The following is a 19,478-nucleotide window of genomic DNA, read 5'->3' on the forward strand; positions in this document are numbered from 1 at the left end:
ATACACTAAACTACCAATCAAGCACTGTGAACGAAAATTTGGCCCCATAATTACTCATGCGATCCGGATATGGCGTGAATCACAAAAAAAAAATCCGAACCCACATAAATGGCACAATCATACTCCCTTATTCAATAACAATGCACTCTTAATTGAAAAACGACCTATAAGATTCCCTATATGGGAAGAGCAAGGCATACACTCATTAGGGGATGTTTTTAACAAACAGGGTTTTTGTAGTGATAAAGAAATACGCAAAAAATTGAATCTCACCGAGTCCACATGGCTTTTTTACAAACAGTTACAGCTATGTTTGAAGGCTCACGTGTTCCATTAGACATACCAGTTGAACACCACAGATACCACAAATTCTTCTACGAAAGAGAGACATCGAGAGGTTTTGTTTCAGAATTTTATCATCAATTACTAACGTCCTCGTATGAAACCCTCCAACTAGACTCTGTCTGGAGGAGGGATATACCAGACCTGGAAAATGACTTTGATTGGCAAGGAGCCTGGGCAAATGTCCGACTTACATCAAGGAACCCGGATCATCAACAAATCAATCTTAACTATATTCACAGGACATACTTGACTCCTATAAGACTGTGCCGAATGGGGCTTAAACAAGACTCCAAATGCTCCCAATGTACAAATGGGGACGAAGGGACATTTATGCACATGTATTGGGACTGCCCACCAGTTAAGGCATTCTGGAAAGATGTGACCCAACAATTATCAAAACTCGTATCTTGGAATATACCTGTACACCCCGCGGTATTACTATTGAATGATGTTTTTGAGTTTGCAGTGAATCCACAGCTAAAGAGATTGGTTTTATCGGGTATCACAGTAGCTAAAAAGCTGATCGCATCACGCTGGTTTCAACCGGAAAAAATGTGCCGTAAAGTTTGGTTTCTTACATATCTCGATGTAATTTACCATGAAATATCTACAGCAAGAATTCTGGGTCTCAATGAATCCAAAATGTCAATGTGGTTAGAAGTGGTGGAGAGAAGGGCGGTTAGGTGGCGTAGCGGAGATTGCGTTCGTCACCAACCCCGAAGCTGTGAGCTGGATTCGCCTGTTCGAATCCAGCTCACAGCTCCGGGGTTGTCACCAGCTTGGCTGGCCGTTCACACTAATACAATTGGCTGTATTAGAGGGTGGGAGAAGCTGGCGGGGTGGGTCCGGGTCGTTGTAAACAGCGACTCCTACAGTTCGGTCGGGGCGCCTGCTAAGCGCGGATAGGACCTGAGTGGGATAGTGTGATCCTTCCACACGCTACGCCCTCTCAGGGAGGATCCGCGCTGCCAGGTGAAAAGAAGCGGTTGATTGGCTGGATGTGTGTCGGAGGAAGCACGTGATAGCCTCCACTCTCCCAGATGATCTGACTGTGGGGGGTAAGTGCGCAGCGACCAGGAAGGGATTGGGAATTGGCATACGTCTAACATTGGGATGGGAGAAAATCGGAGGAAAATGGAGAAGAAAAAAAAAATAAATAAGAAGTGGTGGAGAGAATAAAAGCTAGCTTATAATGGTAGTGTCTGGTTAGGTGCGAGGGATAGTGGAGGTACTTCTCAAGGTGGGGTCCGGGAGGGGGGGGTTCGAGCTGGAGCATATGTGTGTAGGTTTTTTAGATAACAGGTATTAGGGGTATATCTTATATAAGACAATTAACTAAAATGTGATCTCATTGGATGTGCTCTGACAATTAATGCTTGTATATCTTATCGTGTGTTGTCATGTTTGTTTATGTGTTTGTTTAAAAAATAATAAAAAAATAAAATACAAAAAAAGAAGTATATAATATTTAGACTAGGTCCCAAATGGAAGTGAATCAAGACACCTCAAAGGGGGGTCATCCCTATATTCCCACAGCCCTATGTCCCTCCATTTCTAAGGGACCCCCCCCCCCCATGCAAATTAGGCTCTATGTTCCCCCACAATTAGGCCCTATATGTTCCCTCAGGTCTTTTCTCCCCCGCTCTCTCCCATGATTTCAGAATACCAGAAGTGTTTTGCTGTGCCTATAGGGCTGGGTGAACATAGGTCTGGAGGAACATACAGTAAGGTTGTGGGAACTTACGGTTGTGGGAACATAGGGCTGTGGGAACATAGGGCCATGGAAACATAGACACGCTCCCCTGGAAGAAATGGTGGTGTTGAGAATGAATGAATGAAAACTTTATTTAACAGATTGCAGAATGGGTACAATACAGTACGGCTCAATACACACAATTGTTAAGGGGATGCAGACCAGAGAAAGACGTTTGTCTTGTTCTTACCCCACTCTCCCCTACTGTCTATGTGTATGTTGTGTATGTCATATATTATGATGAATTGAAAATGGGGGACCCTGATGTAAACAAGACGAAAGTCTTTCTCTGGTCTGCATCCCCTTAACAATTGTATGTATTGAGCTGTACTGTACTGTACCCATTCTGCAATCTGTTAATAAACTTTTCAATCAATCAATCCACATTCATTCATTTGCTCCCCCCCCCGGCCCCCCCCCCCCCGCAATCTCCTCCCCGATTTCAATGTAACGCGGAAGTGTAGTGGTCTACTCTCTCTCACCAGCTCCATGTAACGCGGAAGTGCAGTAATAATAACTACATTACCCAACGGCCTCTGCGCGTCAGAAAAACGGGAAGAATGAAGAAGAACTCAACACAAGTATTGAATAAAACAGATAGGGGGAAATGGAAATGTTTGCAAATCACTGTGGTCAGGTGTGGGGGTGAAAATCGGCGCCTCGTTTCACCAGCTCGATGGACGACTGAACTAGATAGACATCAGGACGAATAAGACGGAAGTCGAGGCCGTTGTCCTCCTCGCTCCTCCTCCTCCTCATAGATATATATATATAGAACACTAGATAGCTTGCCCGCGCTGCCGGCCAATGGAGAGCGACGTCACTGAACCGCCGCCATCTTGGGAGAGTCAGCCTTGAGTGAGAGTGAGTGAGCTGCACAGACAAAAATACTCATAACTCGCTGAAATATTGACGGATTTACAAACGGTTTGGTTTATTACAATCATTATTAACGTGGCTATGATTCAAGCGGTTTGTTAAAAAAACATCTTTAATTTTTTTTTTTTTTTTTTTTACAAGTATGCAGTATCATAACTACATCTTTGATGTTTATAGCAAACCAACCCGTTTGTAAATCCGTCAATATTTCAGCGAGTTATGAGTATTTTTGTCTGTGCAGCTCACTCACTCTCACTCAAGGCTGACCTGGGCAAGATGGCGGCGGTTCAGTGACGCTGGTGACTCCGCTTTAAGCTATCTAGTGTTCTATAGATATCTATGCTCCTCCTCCCCTCCGTTCCTCCCGGCTGACCGGACACATATGATGGAACGGGCGATGGAGCAGCTCAACGTACAGCTGACCCGGCTGACGCGCTCCCTGCGCCGCGCTAGGACCGTGGAACTCCCCGAAGGTACGTATAATAATAATAACAATATATACCTTTTAATATATAAATGCCATTTCATTTTCATGTGTATTTTTTGTAATCACAGCTCCACAAAAGCATAACAATTTCATAATAAAAAAGCACCTCTCAACCGTTGTGTACATCAGGGATCCGAGGAAAATCTTATTTTGACATATATACACAATGAAGTGTAATCATAATAATAATAATAATAATAATAATAATAACCGAATGCGCGGTGGTTGTTAGTTAATTAGAGTCTCTAAAACGTGACACGCTATAGATCTGTCATCCCTGTCACAATGCAACGCTGGGATGATCGGTGTAGCCGCCTGTTATAGCAGCTTCTTGTTGTACAGTACACCGATACCACCTTGTATATGTTGTTGTTGTTATAACGCAGTTATAAACACTGTCACCTCACCTGGGTGGTGACGCGGTGTTTTCTTTATTGACTGTCCTGTCGGATGTTGTTGTCCTGAGTCCTGACAGAGCTATGATGTGCTGCTTTTGGTTTGATCACCTATCATGAAGCTACTTTAGGATACTTAAGGTGGCGACTAGTCACGAAGGCCAGTGTTATGGCTTCGATCCCTACACGGTTCACCAGTGCCACTACAGATATCGATTATAAACACCCTCGAATCTGCACTAGTATAAAACCTTATATAGCTGCAGTGTTCAATTTCAAATCCAAATGTGTTAGAGTACAGAGTACAACACACCAAAAGCGTGTTTAAAACTGTAGTACATGAAGTACTACTCACGGACTGCACTGTGTTCTGTTTTTATCTGACATGTTTTTTTTTTTATCAACCTCCCCTACCGTCACAGACAATGAAACTGCTGTCTACACTCTTATGCCAATGGTGATGGCTGACCAGCACAGGTAAGACGGTTATGTGCTATATATAATTATATGGGTAAAAGCAGGAAGAACAACAAGGATTAGGGCCTTAGACACTATGGTATCTTATCAGGACATGAATGAATTAATTGCAGATTGCAGAATGGGTACAATACAGTACGGCTCAATACACACAATTGTTAAGGGGATGCAGACCTGAGAAAGACGTTTGTCTTGTTTCCATCAGGGTCCCCCATTTTCAATTCATATAGACATTTATGACATACACAACATACATGACATTTATGGCATAGGGACATATAGGTATTTAGTACTGATACATTTGTGACATAAACGGTATTCAAATATACAGTACTGTTACCCCTAGATCCTGACAGAGTATATACATATGATGGGGAGGGGACTGTACATTATACATCATGCAAAACAGTAGGGCTGAGAGATGTGGTAAAAAATGTGATATCACAATATTTGTCTTATTCTTTCGGATTTATTTTGTATACAATTCTCACGCTGCATTTTCATTCAAACGGGTATATTTTAATCAAATGTTATTAACCTTATAATACTGCTGCAAGGAACAATCTTAAGATTTCTTAAAAAGAAAAGTGTATCATTTAGCGAGTTGTATATTATGGCTCACGGCGATAGTACAAATACATACCTCTGCATGGATTGATGATGGTGTACTTTCATATTGGGTCAACCTCCCAGCCCTAAGAAGTACATACTTATTTTGATGTCACTTTTCCCCAGGGTATCCTAGTTTTTATGCTTTAGACTAGATCAGAGTTGTATAATCCAGACGGCGTTGGACTAGACTAGGACCGTGGTGCGTTTTTCAAGTCAAGGACAGGGGTGTAAAGTACTTGAGTAATTGTACTTCGTTACAATACTTAAGTAATGTTTTGGGGGATTTGTACTTTACTCGAGTATTATTAGGTTTGTATACTTTGTACTTTTACTCCATTACATTTCAGAGAATAAAAACATACTTTTTACTCCTTACATTTAAAATGCAGACCTACAAAGTACAAAGTACAAATCTTGCAGGTCCAACAATTTTAATGAGTATTTTTTAATTGTTTATCTGGTCAAACTAACGTTATTAATCCTGCGACCGCAGGTAAACAGCCAATCAAATCCCCATCAATGGAAAATGAACCCGCCCATACCCATGCTGATTGGTCCTTGTGCAAGACTAGAAAGTGGGGATCTTTGATTAAACACCTGCTATCAGAAGAATAGAGTCAGTGACACGTCTGGGTGTGTGTCTTGGATGGGGATGTGGTGGAGATTGATGTGTGGGGTGGGGTGTTTGGAAAACTGACTGTTAAATTCCTCAGTCTAAAGAGATGACCTTGCCCCTGGCAAGCCTTCTAGTGATCCATTGTTAAAGCGCCTCTGAGTGAATCTTTTCCAGTAATGAAGAACACTCTTATCTCAGTTTTTGGATGAATCCCACTCATGAGAAACAACTAATATGTGATTCTTCTTGCAGGGAGTGCAGAAACATCTGCACTCCTATCACAGATAGCTGATAAATGACATTATTAAATTAAATGTCCTCTGTTCTTTCATTTCAGCATTGTCTATCGCAGAACACATTCCAATGTGGGCAGAGTGTATGCTTGGTTTCATTCCAGCCTTGCCTAAACACCAGCTGATGATTTCACTAATTGGCTCACCTCTTCAACTAACTCACCTGGTGCAATGTATAGTTAAAATGAAAACTTGGCCGATGATGGAATCCTTTATTACTTTTACATTTAAAAGTAGGACTTTTTGACTTTTACTCAAGTGTGTTTTTAGCCAGATACTCTGACTTTTACTTGAGTCAGATTTTGAGACAGTACCCATACTTTCACTTAAGTATAATTTCTGGGTACTTTTTACACCCCTGGTCAAGGACCCCCAGATTGATAAACATCACGTTTAATAACAAACTGTCTCATGGGCCCTCATTTCATACGACCCAAGTCCAGAATTTCACAACCGTCTACACACCACGGGTCGGCAACCTTTTTGATACAAAGTGCCATTTTAAAATGTTCTTGTTAACCAGTGTGCCATATCAACATTAAGGTTAACATTAAGTTTAATTAGGACACCACATCAAAATGTAAAATCAAAAATGTAAATCTCCAACAGATCTGTAATTCTATTCCATCCATATAGGCAACGTACATAGCAATAGTTTTAATAATAATTTCCCTCTCGTAATTATATAAGAGCGGCGCTATACAAGAATGCTGCCGTCTTTATGAGATGCTTGCTTGCCATACCTGCACATGGCCATACCTGTCTGCATCATCCTTTAAGGTTTTCTCATGTTTTGTCTCAAAATGGCGTTTAACACTTCTGATTGGTTCTGACCCTGAAATATCCCTGGTATATCAGTCAAACAACCATAAATAACACGCTGTGCAGCTGCCAATGGCTGTGAAAGAGGTTATTCTGCATCATGGGGAAGAGAGGACACTTCAACATATCCAAAAAGGTTCCTCTCCTACACACTTGCTAGCGTGCCATTGGTTAAGATACCGCGTGCCAGTGGTGGCACTCGTGCCTAAGGTCACCGACCCCGGATCTATATACTACAGGTGGGGAGATGACTATAATGAAACCTATAATCAGAATAGTAATTCTCATACATTCTGTCATCGGGGGGTGACTTCCTGTCGATGACATAATAGCGACGGACTAGGATACCCCGTCTTTCTTCATTCTTCTAGGCAAGTGATGGGGGCGGGCGACAGTGGCTCGGGGAGGTAGAGAAGTCGTCTGGTGATGATCCGGAGGTTCTCGGTTTTTCGATTCCCACTCCTCCCGGTGCAGCATGTCGAAGTGTCCTTGAGCAAGACTCTTAACCCCTAATTGCTCCTGATGAGCTGGTTGGCACCTTGCATGGTTGCCTCCGCTGTTTGATTGATTGATTGATTGAAAACTTTATTAACAGATTGCAGAATGGGTACAGTACAGTACAGCTCAATACATACAATTGTTAAGGGGATGCAGACCAGAGAAAGACTTTCGTCTTGTTTACATCAGGGTCCCCCATTTTCAATTCATCATAACATCTATGACATACATGACATACAGATAGACAGTACTGCTACATCTATACATTTATGACATATCAGATTTGCAAATACAGTACTGTTTGTGATACAAAAGTGTCCAGAAAAGGAGTGTATATACATTTGACGTAGAAACTGTACATTGGAGGAGGTTGGATGGGTGGGGTGGGGTTGGGTGGGTTGGGTGAGGGCTGTACATTGGAGGTGGGGGGGGGGGGGGGGGGGGGGGGTAGGGGACACACACACATTTTACACTGTACATTGGAATACTGACAAAGCCTTACTTGGTCATTTACTGTACAACTAACTGTCAGTGTGTGAATGTGTGAGTGAATGGATAAAATGTGAGGAACAAATTGTAAAGCGCTTTGGATAAAAGCTGCTATATAAATACAGCCATTTACCATTTGATGGGCGGCTCTAAGTGACGGACTGTTGTCACACGGCCGGGAGTAGAACAAGGTGACTCTTTATGATGACGCTTCCCCTCGCTGTGGTTCAAGTTCAAGTTCTTTATTTGTCAAATACACAACAATACAGGGGCATTGCAGGTAATGCAATTATTGTGTTTCGAGCTCGGACTCAACAGTGCTCAATTAACCCTTTCACTGCCACACGACAGAAGGTTAACCCTTTACTATCACACAACCGACGGCGATGCTCCATCATTAGCATCATTAGCTCCGCGGATGCGGAGCTAATGATGCTAATGATGGAGCATCGCCGTCGGTTGTGTGATAGTAAAGGGCTAACCTTCTGTATTGTCACAGTGAAAGGGTTAACCGGCTGTCGTGTGGCAGTGAAAGGGTTAAGAAACAACAATGAGTACAAGAATGGTCACAATAAGTAGTAGTAGTGAGATAAAATGAAATATAAAATGAGGTAAGATAAAATAGTCAATTATTTACAGAAAGTGTGTTACGCAAAAGTGTATGTGCATGTTAAGGTGCAGTGTCTTTGTGTGTGTGTGTGTGTGTGTGTGTGTGTGTTCAAGAGGTTTTTGAAGAGGTGTGTGTGTGTGTTCAAGACCTTTTTATAGGGCGATCTCCTGTTCTTGTCCTTGTTCAGGAGTCTTGTGGCTTGTGGGGAAAAAGCTGTTCCTGAACCTGCTGGTTCTTGTGCGGATGCTCCGGTACCGTTTGCCAGACGGTAGCAGAGTGAACAGTTTGTGACTGAAGGGGTGACTGTGGTCTCTGAGAATGTTCCGGGTTTTCCTTCTGCACCTCTGTGTGTAGAGGTCGTCCATGGCTGGCAGTCGCACTGTAGGAAGTAAGATAAGATAAGATAAGATAAGATATTCCTTTATTGATCCCCTTGGGGAAATGTGGGCGTCATAGCAGCATGGGGGAGGGGAGGTACAGGTATGGGCAGGGCAATAGTAGAATACATAAATAAATATAGGCAATAACATTTGATCTAAATGTGGAAATATGAGAAAAATTAACAGTGTAAACAGTGATAAAGGAATGACCAGATTGTTTGTAAAAAAAAAAAAAAAAAAAAAAAAACTCGCCACAGACGTCATACCCCACATTTTATTATGTTAAATGTGACTCTGCGTTTCTCCTCCTGGGATATACTAACGTGCCACACCCGGGAAGCGGTCCCAATCTCTCAAAGCCCGGGTTCTTTATCAGCCACATCGCTCGGAATTTAGGCCACATCCTGGTGGAGGCTGTGTGAACTTGTATTAACGTCGGTGCCTCCGGAGACATTTCTGCCCTTCTTTGCCCGCCGTAAGGTCAGTGTTCTGCCCTTCTTTGCCCCGTAAGGTCAGTGTTCTGCCCTTCTTTGCCCCGTAAGGTCAGTGTCTGAGCTACTGCTGAACTCCAAGTTCGACGTCAACTACGCCTTCGGTCGTGTGAAGCGGAGTCTGCTGCACATCGCTGCCAAGTGAGACACCGCCTCCTCTTGTTATTCATTCTATTCTTAGCATCCATCTCTGTAACTCACCCACATTTAACTGTGATATGTGGAAGAAAGTCGTTTGACTCTCTCTGTCTTTCTTTGAAACCGCACGACAGAGAGATCGTTTCATGTGTTTTTTGCGAAACCGTCCTACTTTGGATCCTGACGTCGGCTGACGGTGAGCGCTGTGTTTTATGTCCTCGTGTCTTTATGTCTGTAGCTGTGGGTCGGTGGAATGTCTGGTTCTGTTGCTGAAGAGAGGAGCCAACCCAAACTACCAGGACATCTCGGGCTGCACCCCTCTCCACCTGGCCGCCCGGAACGGGTAAGAAGCCCATTATCGGAAATGCTGAAACATCGTACGACACTCCGGGCCCGTATTTATCAAATTATTTATCAATTTATCAAACTCCTAAGGATAGGAGTACATATACACCATATACACCTCCATATGACTGGTCTCAGAACAGCAATCCTAAGGATAGGAGTACATATACACCATATACACCTCCATATGACTGGTCTCAGAACAGCAATCCTAAGGATAGGAGTACATACACACCATATACACCTCCATATGACTGGTCTCAGAACAGCGCTCTCTACTTTGAGAAGGTTGATGAATCTAGATGAGTCTTCTGCCACCCTCTGATAGCACAGTAGAATGCACCTTTATTTTAAAGGAACATTCCTGCATTTTCCACACTTTTTGGTGCCTTTCCACCTATTCCTCCTCCTCCATCATATTTTGGAGACAAGATATATAAAAAGGAAAAATCTTTCTACCCTTTTCTCTCATCCCCCAATTTAGTCGTTTTGCCAATTCTACCTGGTCCTTGCATTACCCAATGTCGGTCTGGGGAGGGTATAGACTACCGTGTGTCTCCTCTGTTGGTCTGGGGAGGGTGTAGACTACTGCATGCCTCCTCTGTTGGTCTGGGGAGGGTGTAGACTACTGCATGTCTCCTCTGTTGGTCTGGGGAGGGTGTAGACTACTGCATGCCTCCTCTGTTGGTCTGGGGAGGGTGTAGACTACTGCATGCCTCCTCTGTTGGTCTGGGGAGGGTGTAGACTACTGCATGCCTCCTCTGTTGGTCTGGGGAGGGTGTAGACTACCACGTATCTCCTCTGTCGGTTTGGGAGGGTGTAGACTACCACATGCCTCCTCTGTTGGTCTGGGGAGGGTGTAGACTACCACGTGTCTCTTCTGTCGGTTTGGGAAGGTGTAGACTACCACGTGTCTCTTCTGTCGGTTTGGGAAGGTGTAGACTACCACGTGTCTCTTCTGTCGGTTTGGGAAGGTGTAGACTACCACGTGTCTCTTCTGTCGGTTTGGGAAGGTGTAGACTACCACGTGTCTCCTCTGTCGGTTTGGGAGGGTGTAGACTACCACGTGTCTCTTCTGTCGGTTTGGGAGGGTGTAGACTACCACGTGTCTCTTCTGTCGGTTTGGGAGGGTGTAGACTACCACGTGTCTCTTCTGTCGGTTTGGGAGGGTGTAGACTACCACGTGTCTCTTCTGTCGGTTTGGGAGGGTGTAGACTACCACGTGTCTCTTCTGTCGGTTTGGGAGGGTGTAGACTACCACGTGTCTCCTCTGTCGGTTTGGGAGGGTGTAGACTACCACGTGTCTCCTCTGTCGGTTTGGGAGGGTGTAGACTACCACATGCCTCCTCTGTTGGTCTGGGGAGTGTGTAGACTATCACATGCCTTTGATTGATTGATTGATTGATTGATTGAAAAGTTTATTAACAGATTGCAGAATGGGTATAGTACAGTACAGCTCAATACATACAATTGTTAAGAGGATGCAGACCTGAGAAAGACTTTCGTCTTGTTTCCATCAGGGTCCCCCATTTTCAATTCATCATATGACATACACAACATACAGATAGACAGTACTGCTACATCTATACATTTATGACATACCAGATTTTCAAATACAGTACTGTTTGTGATACTAAAAAAATCCAGAAAAATAGTGTATATACATTTGACATAGAAACTGTGCATTGGAGGAGGTTGGGTAGGTGGGGTGGGGCTGTACATTGGAGGTGGGGGGGGGGGTTGGGTAGGGAGAGGGTGACCAAACCGGAGGTACCGCTGCCGGGAATTGAACCCGGGTCTCTGCGGTGGTAGTGCTTCGACCTCTACACTACCCAGCTGCTCCGGACAAGACAGATTTCTTGAACGGTCAAACGATGCTTAGTCAAATGAACACAGTATACACTCTCAAATCCCAGCAACGTCTGTCTGCTAGATGTGCAGCAGACATTACAGTTGACTGGTATCACTCGGAGCACAGACTGCATCCTTCCCGCTGTGCAGCGGCAGGGGCACAGTGGTTAGTTAGCACTGCTGCCTCACAGCAAGAAGGTCCTGGGTTCGAAACCCAGCAGGGGGCCTTTCTGTGTGGAGTTTGCATGTCCTCCATGTGTTCGTGTGGGTTTCCTCTGGCTACTCCAGTTGCCTCCCACACCATAAAGACATGCATGGTAGGCAGGGACTACAGATGAAAACTAGCTCATTAGCTAAGATCTGGCACATTTACATTGATGTGGAAACTGAAGATGTTCTTTTTTTTTATCCACTTTTTTTCTCCCATTTTCTATATTTTCTCCCATCCCAATTTCGTATCATCCAATTCAACCCTCCCCTGTCACGAACGCTGTTTCTTGCCTCCCACAAGCCGGCTGCAATGTGGACTAAGTCATACATAGCACAAGTCCCCTCCGGTACTTGAGGTAACAGCAGTCGCATCTTTTCACCTGCGCAGCTCGATCTCTCAGTGGCGAGGAGTAACGCGTGGGAGGCTCACGCTGCCCCCGACACTTATACAGTGTATATAACGACGCTTATACAGTGTGCCCCCCCCCCCCCCCCAACCACCTCCAATGTAAATTACCCAGTATGGTTGTCAATATCCCAGTGTACCCAACCCCCCCCACCCAACCTCCTCCAATGTACAGTTTCTACGTCAAATGTATATACTCCCTTTTCTTGACTCCTTCTGTATCACAAACAGTACTGTATTTGCAAATCTGGTATGTCATAAATGTATAGATGTAGCAGTACTGACTATCTGTATGTCATGTATGTCATATATGTCCTGATGAATTGAAAATGGGGGACCCTGGTGGAAACAAGACGAAAGTCTTTCTCTGGTCTGCATCCCCTTAACAATTGTGTGTATTGAGCTGTACTGTATTGTACCCATTCTGCAATCTGTTAATAAAGTTTTCAATCAATCAATCAATCAAACTTCCTGATTCTACTGCGCAGGCGCACCAACCGACCTGTAGGAGTCGCTGTCCACAATGCCCGATCCCCACCCATCAGTTTCCCACCCCCTAATACGGCCAATGTGTATTAGTACGGACGACCAGCTAAACTGAAAGCAAATGTGGAGCGCTGGGCTCGAACAGGCAAGCCCAGCGTCTCCAGATTTCGTGGCGAGCGCCTTGCCGCCACGTAGCCGCCCGAAGCTGAAGATGTTCATTAATGTGCACTGTCCCTGGGTAAAAATAAAAATAAATAAAAATAAACAAACAAATATCACAGTTTACTGGTATCTCTCGGAGTGCAGACCTCCCCGCTGGCAGCTTCACCACTTATTGCCGGAAGTGAACAAGGAATCCCTGTCCCTGCAGAAATCGAACACCACTAAATTCCCCAATGATCGATTATGACTTTGCGTTGACGGGAATATCCGTCAGCGGGATACGGGATAGGGTTTCAAAACGATGTCAAGAGCAGCTGACGGTAGCGTGACTTTGAAATTCACATGGAAACGACGAACACACACAAACACACACAAACACACACACATACGTAACACGTGTGCACGCACACTCACACACTACACACAATGTAGACGACTAAAGACTCAGCAAAACAGTGATTTTCCTGTACAGCTCATTATATCTCTGCAAGTTTGTTTAGTCAGGTGAGGATAATAAAGATGATGATACTGATGATGATGATGATGATGATGATGATGATGATGATGATGATGATGATGATGATGATGCTGCTGCTGATGATGATGATGATGATGATGATGATAATGATGATGATGATGATGATGATGATGATGATGCTGATGATGATGATGCTGCTGCTGATGATGATGATGCTGATGATGATGATGATGATGATGATGATGATGATGATGATGATGATGATGATGATGATGATGCTGATGACTATGGGAGAGCTTGCTGTGTAAGCATTCTAGCTGCCCCTGAAATGGACAGCACTAAGCACAGCCTCATCACAGCCAGATAAGTGCCTCTGACTACCAGTACCTTCCAAGTCATAATACAATCAGGGTATCTGCGGGGTATTAAAAAGTTAAATTCCTAATTCTCAATTTAAGGCCTTAAAAGGTAGTAAATGTTTAAAATGTTATTTGCACAGGTATTACATATATATTTATTTTTACTCATGATATTAACAGTCCACAATACGCAATGTATGACTGAATTAAAACATGTACTGTATCTTTAAATCCTTCCAGACAGAAGAAGTGCATGGGCCGCCTGCTGGAATACAACGCTGATGTCAACATCTGTAACAACGAGGGGCTGACTGCCGTGAGTAGACTGTCCACCATACACACCTTCTCTGTAGACTGTCATCATACACACCCTCTGTAGACTGTCATCATACACACCCCTCTGCAGACTGTCTGCCTCTCAGGGCTTACCCTAAACCAGTGGTTCTCAAACTGTGGTACGCGTACCACTAGTGGTACTTGGTGGTACTGCTGGTGGTACTTGAAAACATTTACAAAAAAGCAAAAAAGCAAAAAATATTGGCCTGACCGGCGCTCCGAAGAGGGTCTAGACGCTCCCTGCTCCTCTCGTGTGTGTGTGTGTGTGTGTGTGTGTGTGTGTGTGTGTGTGTGTGTGTGTGTGTCCATCTGTCATTAAAAAGTGATTCCAGCCTCAGTGATAACACCAGATGAATGTGTGGGGGGGGGGTTGTGTCTGTTTGAAGCATGTTCTTGAATGAAGACGTGATGGTCAAACTGTGTGTGTGTGTCCATCTGTCATTAAGAAGTGATTCCAGCCTCAGTGATAACACCAGATTAATGTGGGGGGGGGGGGGGGGTTGTGTCTGTTTGAAGCTTGTCCTTGAATGAAGACGTGATGGTCAAACTGTGTGTGTGTGTGTGTGTGTGTGTGTGTGTGTGTGTGTGTGTGTGTGTGTGTGTGTGTGTGTGAGTGTGTGAGAGAGAGAATGACGGACAATTGCTTGCTGTGTGAAAGAGAGAGAGAGAGAGATAGAGAGAGAATTAAGTACATTTGCTGAAATACAGTTGTTCTTAATTTTCTCACTTGCTATGTGAGAATGTTAGTTATTATGTTCTCAATGCCCCTTGCATTGTATGAGTTGTGTGGAAGCGTTTGCTAGTTCTAGTGCTACCCCTTTGTACATTGTGGCTGTGTCTGACAAAAGTTAACAATAAATAATGGTATTAGGAATACATTTGCCTCCTGCGTGAACTGTGCATAGCTGAATAGACTGTATTTTAACATCGGTCATATGGTGGTACTTGGAGAGCCAGCTACGTTCTCAGGTGGTACTTGGTGTAAAAAGTTTGAGAAACACTGCCCTAAACAACGCTATATGGGTGCAGCGTCGCATCAGCGCCACCAAGTGTTAAAATTAAATTAGTCTTTATTTCTTTGCAGTGAAAGCTAGAAACAGACGTGTCGTTGTCTAATACGTCTGTCCCCCTTCTGTTTGCTCTCTTATTGAAATTATGTTTTTAAGTTGGCAGGAAATCACAGCAAATGTCTTTCTTTATTGCACATTTCTTGCCTCCCGGACGGGGGGGCGCACACAGCCCCCCTCCAGACCAGTTGCGAATCGGCACCAACTTGTTTGTAAATCCTGGGGAAAGCCCTGCTTCTGTGTTATGACTAGACTGGCAGGTCCTAGTCATCCTAGTCGGCCCTAGGTTTGTTTTGGTAAGTGATACCATAAAAAAAAAAACCAAAAAAGAAAACATTCTGTGGTCCATTTCTCAGCTGCGTCTGACCCAGTCTTATTGACATTTGACAGCTCCTGTTAACCCTTTCACTACCACACTACCAAAGGGTTAACCATTTCACGGCGACAATACATAAGGTTAACCCTTTCACTGCCACACGACAACGGGTTAACCCTTTCACAACCACACGACAGAAGGTTAACCCTTTCACTGCCACACTACAGACGGTGGGTTAAGATGCCTCATCGCAGCCCGACTACCTTCCAGGTCACAATACAATACTGACTCTCCTTCCCACGTCCCTTTGTTACATTATCACACCCTCCCTGGACTACATTTATTTTTCTTTGCACAATCACACTGTATTTCTATTCTAATTTAGCGTATATATACCCTACTACAATCCTGCACAATTGTACAGCCCTTTCCTATATTCTATTCTATTGGGGCAGCAGTGGCTCAGGAGGTAGAGCGGTCGTCCGGTTCCATTCCCTCTCCTCCCAGGCAGCGTGTCAAAGTGTCCTCGAGCAAGACACTTAACCCCTAACTGCTCCCGATGTGTAGGTTGGCACCTTCCATGGTCGCCTCATGCCACTTTTCCATGAAATGCTTTTTTCCTGTATGAGCTCCCGAGAGTGCGCTAGATAAAATAGATAAAAAGTATAAAATAGAAAAAGTCAAGGGTACGTAAACAAAAAGTGTTCAGTCAATCAATATACATATATACAATATACAATACAGAGTAAAAAAAGAGTAACAGTGAGGTACAATGCAGCAATGGGATCAGGTACAGCTTAGGGTAAGGTGCAATGAGGTATGAATTGTAGTGCAAATCTCTTTGTTAATAAATATAAAGTGTGTTAAAGTGTTTAAAGTGAGTAGAGTGGGTGTTATTACGGTGAGTGTTTATTTAAAGTGAGTGTGTGCAATAAAGACCTTTCTGATTCTGATGATCTAGATCCACTGGTTGGCTGTGAACGGCAGGACCGAGCTGCTCCACGACCTGGTCCAGCACGTGACCAACGTGGACGTGGAGGACGCCATGGGGCAGACCGCCCTCCACGTCGCCTGTCAGAACGGCCACAAGACTGTGAGTTGACGGGGAAGAGAAATACTGACAACTCTCATTTTATTTACATGGGATTCCATCATAGACGACACGGGTTAGTCCCTGAAGGAGGGGAGCGACGTGTAGAAAGAATCGGAGGGCTGTTTGGTCCCGGATGGATGGGGGGGGGGGGGGGGGGGGGTGTGTGGTGTCGGAGACGTGTATATATATATATATCTTAAGCCCGCTTTTCCCTTCGACTTCACTCCTCTGTGTTTACATTTTAGTCATTTAGCGCTGACGCTTTTATCCAAAGCGACTTACAAGTTCTGTACGACAAGTCATCAGGAAGGGCACAACTCTATCAGCTGAGTAACAATGTTCATCAAAGTGTTGAGTGCTACAGTGTAGGTTAGTTCATTAGGACAAGTGCATGACAGTAAGGTTGGTTAGGGTTCGATTTTTTATTTTATTTTATTTTATTTTTATTTTGATAACAAAAAGTTATAATATATTATAATATATAATATTAACATATTCTTCTGTTACTGTGAGGTAAGCTGTGAGGTGTAAACTGTGAGGCAGGCTGCGAGATAAACTGTGTGTTAAACTGAGGTAAACTGTGAGGTAAGCTGTGGACAGTGGGCTTTCGGCCTCTTTTACCTCCATGCTTACCTTTCAACACGTGTACAAGTACAAATAATTACCCCGGGGTAGTTCTGTATTTGTCTTTTAAAACTGAAGCGAGAGGAAATGTCCGTGACGCCATCGTACACACAATCTGGTTTTGTTATCCGCTGTTAGCTATCCAGCATTACAGGGATTTGAAACATATGGACTTTAATAGTCGTGCCTTTGTTTCCCAAAACCGACAACAACATATCTGGATGGTTCACAATGCAGAGATGTTACAGGTATAATTGATGCTTCAAACACCTGGAATGCCCTCCGACTGACTCTGAAGCTGAAGGTTCTTCCTTCTCTTGCTGCATTTAAAAGTATGACCTCCGACCACTTCATGTCGACAGTCTTAGCTGATCTTTATTGTTTATTCTTATTTATTGCGCCTATATGTATGAAATTATAATGTCTTGTTTTGTAAGCTCGTTGACGCTGTAAATGAGGGTAACCTCAGTGGTTTGAAAATAGTCAGAATACAGGGACAAGAGCGAGCCCTCAGATTCTAATTCACATTTACATGTAGTCATTTAGCTGACGCTTTTATCCAAAGCAGGTCAGCAGGAAGGGTACAACTCTGCTAAGGGTTAAGGGTAGGTAACATTGTTCGTCAAACAGTGTCGAACTTGAGTTCTAATTAGTTTAATGGCAGAGTATCAGATTCAGAATAAGAATTGGAAAGGTCTTTATTGCGAAGTAGTTATATACATACAAGGAATTTGATTTGGTAATTTTTGGTGCAACATTAATGTACAGACAATTACGGTAGAATAAAATAAAAAGGTAGAATGAAATAAAATGGAATATAAACAAAATTAAAATAGAAGCACAATAGAATAGAATAGAATTATAAAATAAAATAGACCAGGGCTGTACGACCATGGAACACTAATTAGAATAAAAATAACAATACAGTGGGATGGAATATTTAACAGTATCTCGAGGAGGCGGGGGGGTGGGGGTTAGCTCGTTTGAAATTAATGTCGATTTCCGCAATTTTTAGGCCGTTCCTCTCCTCTCCCTGTGACATCATCAGTGTGTTTGTTTCGTTCCTCTCCTCTCCCTGTGACATCATCAGTGTGTTTGTTTCGTTCCTCTCCTCCTCCTGTGACATCATCATCGGTGTGTTTGTCTCGTTCCTCTCCTCTTCCTGTGACATCATCAGTGTGTTTGTCTCGTTCCTCTCCTCTCCCTGTGACATCATCAGTGTGTTTGTCTCGTTCCTCTCCTCTCCCTGTGACATCATCAGTGTGTTTGTCTCGTTCCTCTCCTCCTCCTGTGACATCATCGGTGTGTTTGTCTCGTTCCTCTCCTCTCCCTGTAACATCATCAGTGTGTTTGTTTCGTTCCTCTCCTCTTCCTGTGACATCATCGGTGTGTTTGTCTCGTTCCTCTCCTCTCCCTGTGACATCATCAGTGTGTTTGTTTCGTTCCTCTCCTCTTCCTGTGACATCATCAGTGTGTTTGTCTCGTTCCTCTCCTCTTCCTGTGACATCATCGGTGTGTTTGTCTCGTTCCTCTCCTCCTCCTGTGACATCATCGGTGTGTTTGTCTCGTTCCTCTCCTCTCCCTGTGACATCATCATCAGTGTGTTTGTCTCGTTCCTCTCCTCTCCCTGTGACATCATCAGTGTGTTTGTCTCGTTCCTCTCCTCTTCCTGTGACATCATCAGTGTGTTTGTCTCGTTCCTCTCCTCCTCCTGTGACATCATCATCAGTGTGTTTGTCTCGTTCCTCTCCTCTCCCTGTGACATCATCGGTGTGTTTGTCTCGTTCCTCTCCTCTCCCTGTGACATCATCATCGGTGTGTTTGTCTCGTTCCTCTCCTCCTCCTGTGACATCATCATCAGTGTGTTTGTCTCGTTCCTCTCCTCTTCCTGTGACATCATCGGTGTGTTTGTCTCGTTCCTCTCCTCTCCCTGTGACATCATCATCGGTGTGTTTGTCTCGTTCCTCTCCTCTTCCTGTGACATCATCATCAGTGTGTTTGTCTCGTTCCTCTCCTCCTCCTGTGACATCATCATCAGTGTGTTTGTCTCGTTCCTCTCCTCTTCCTGTGACATCATCGGTGTGTTTGTCTCGTTCCTCTCCTCTCCCTGTGACATCATCAGTGTGTTTGTCTCGTTCCTCTCCTCTTCCTGTGACATCATCAGTGTGTTTGTCTCGTTCCTCTCCCCTTCCTGTGACATCATCATCGGTGTGTTTGTCTCGTTCCTCTCCTCTCCCTGTGACATCATCGGTGTGTTTGTCTCGTTCCTCTCCTCTCCCTGTGACATCATCATCGGTGTGTTTGTCTCGTTCCTCTCCTCTCCCTGTGACATCATCATCAGTGTGTTTGTCTCGTTCCTCTCCTCTCCCTGTGACATCATCATCAGTGTGTTTGTCTCGTTCCTCTCCTCTTCCTGTGACATCATCATCAGTGTGTTTGTCTCGTTCCTCTCCTCTCCCT

General features: G+C 44.0%; 1 protein-coding gene across 1 annotated transcript in view; it reads left to right on the forward strand.

Annotated features, from left to right (window-relative positions):
* Window positions 1-3,348: 3,348 nt before the first annotated feature.
* Window positions 3,349-19,478, forward strand: part of LOC311223524 (E3 ubiquitin-protein ligase HACE1-like) — a 74,913-nt gene continuing 58,783 nt past the window's right edge. Inside the window, exons 1-6 of the mRNA XM_084308305.1 lie at window positions 3,349-3,450; window positions 4,282-4,336; window positions 9,199-9,288; window positions 9,524-9,628; window positions 13,823-13,898; window positions 16,263-16,394. Coding sequence (XP_084164431.1) covers window positions 3,360-3,450; window positions 4,282-4,336; window positions 9,199-9,288; window positions 9,524-9,628; window positions 13,823-13,898; window positions 16,263-16,394 — 549 coding nt within the window. The 5' untranslated portion in view covers window positions 3,349-3,359. The remainder of the gene's footprint in view (window positions 3,451-4,281; window positions 4,337-9,198; window positions 9,289-9,523; window positions 9,629-13,822; window positions 13,899-16,262; window positions 16,395-19,478) is intronic.

The sequence above is a fragment of the Notolepis coatsorum genome (genome assembly GCF_963971535.1).
Source record: "Notolepis coatsorum genome assembly, chromosome: 2".
In the NCBI taxonomy this organism is placed as follows: Eukaryota; Metazoa; Chordata; class Actinopteri; order Aulopiformes; family Paralepididae; genus Notolepis; species Notolepis coatsorum.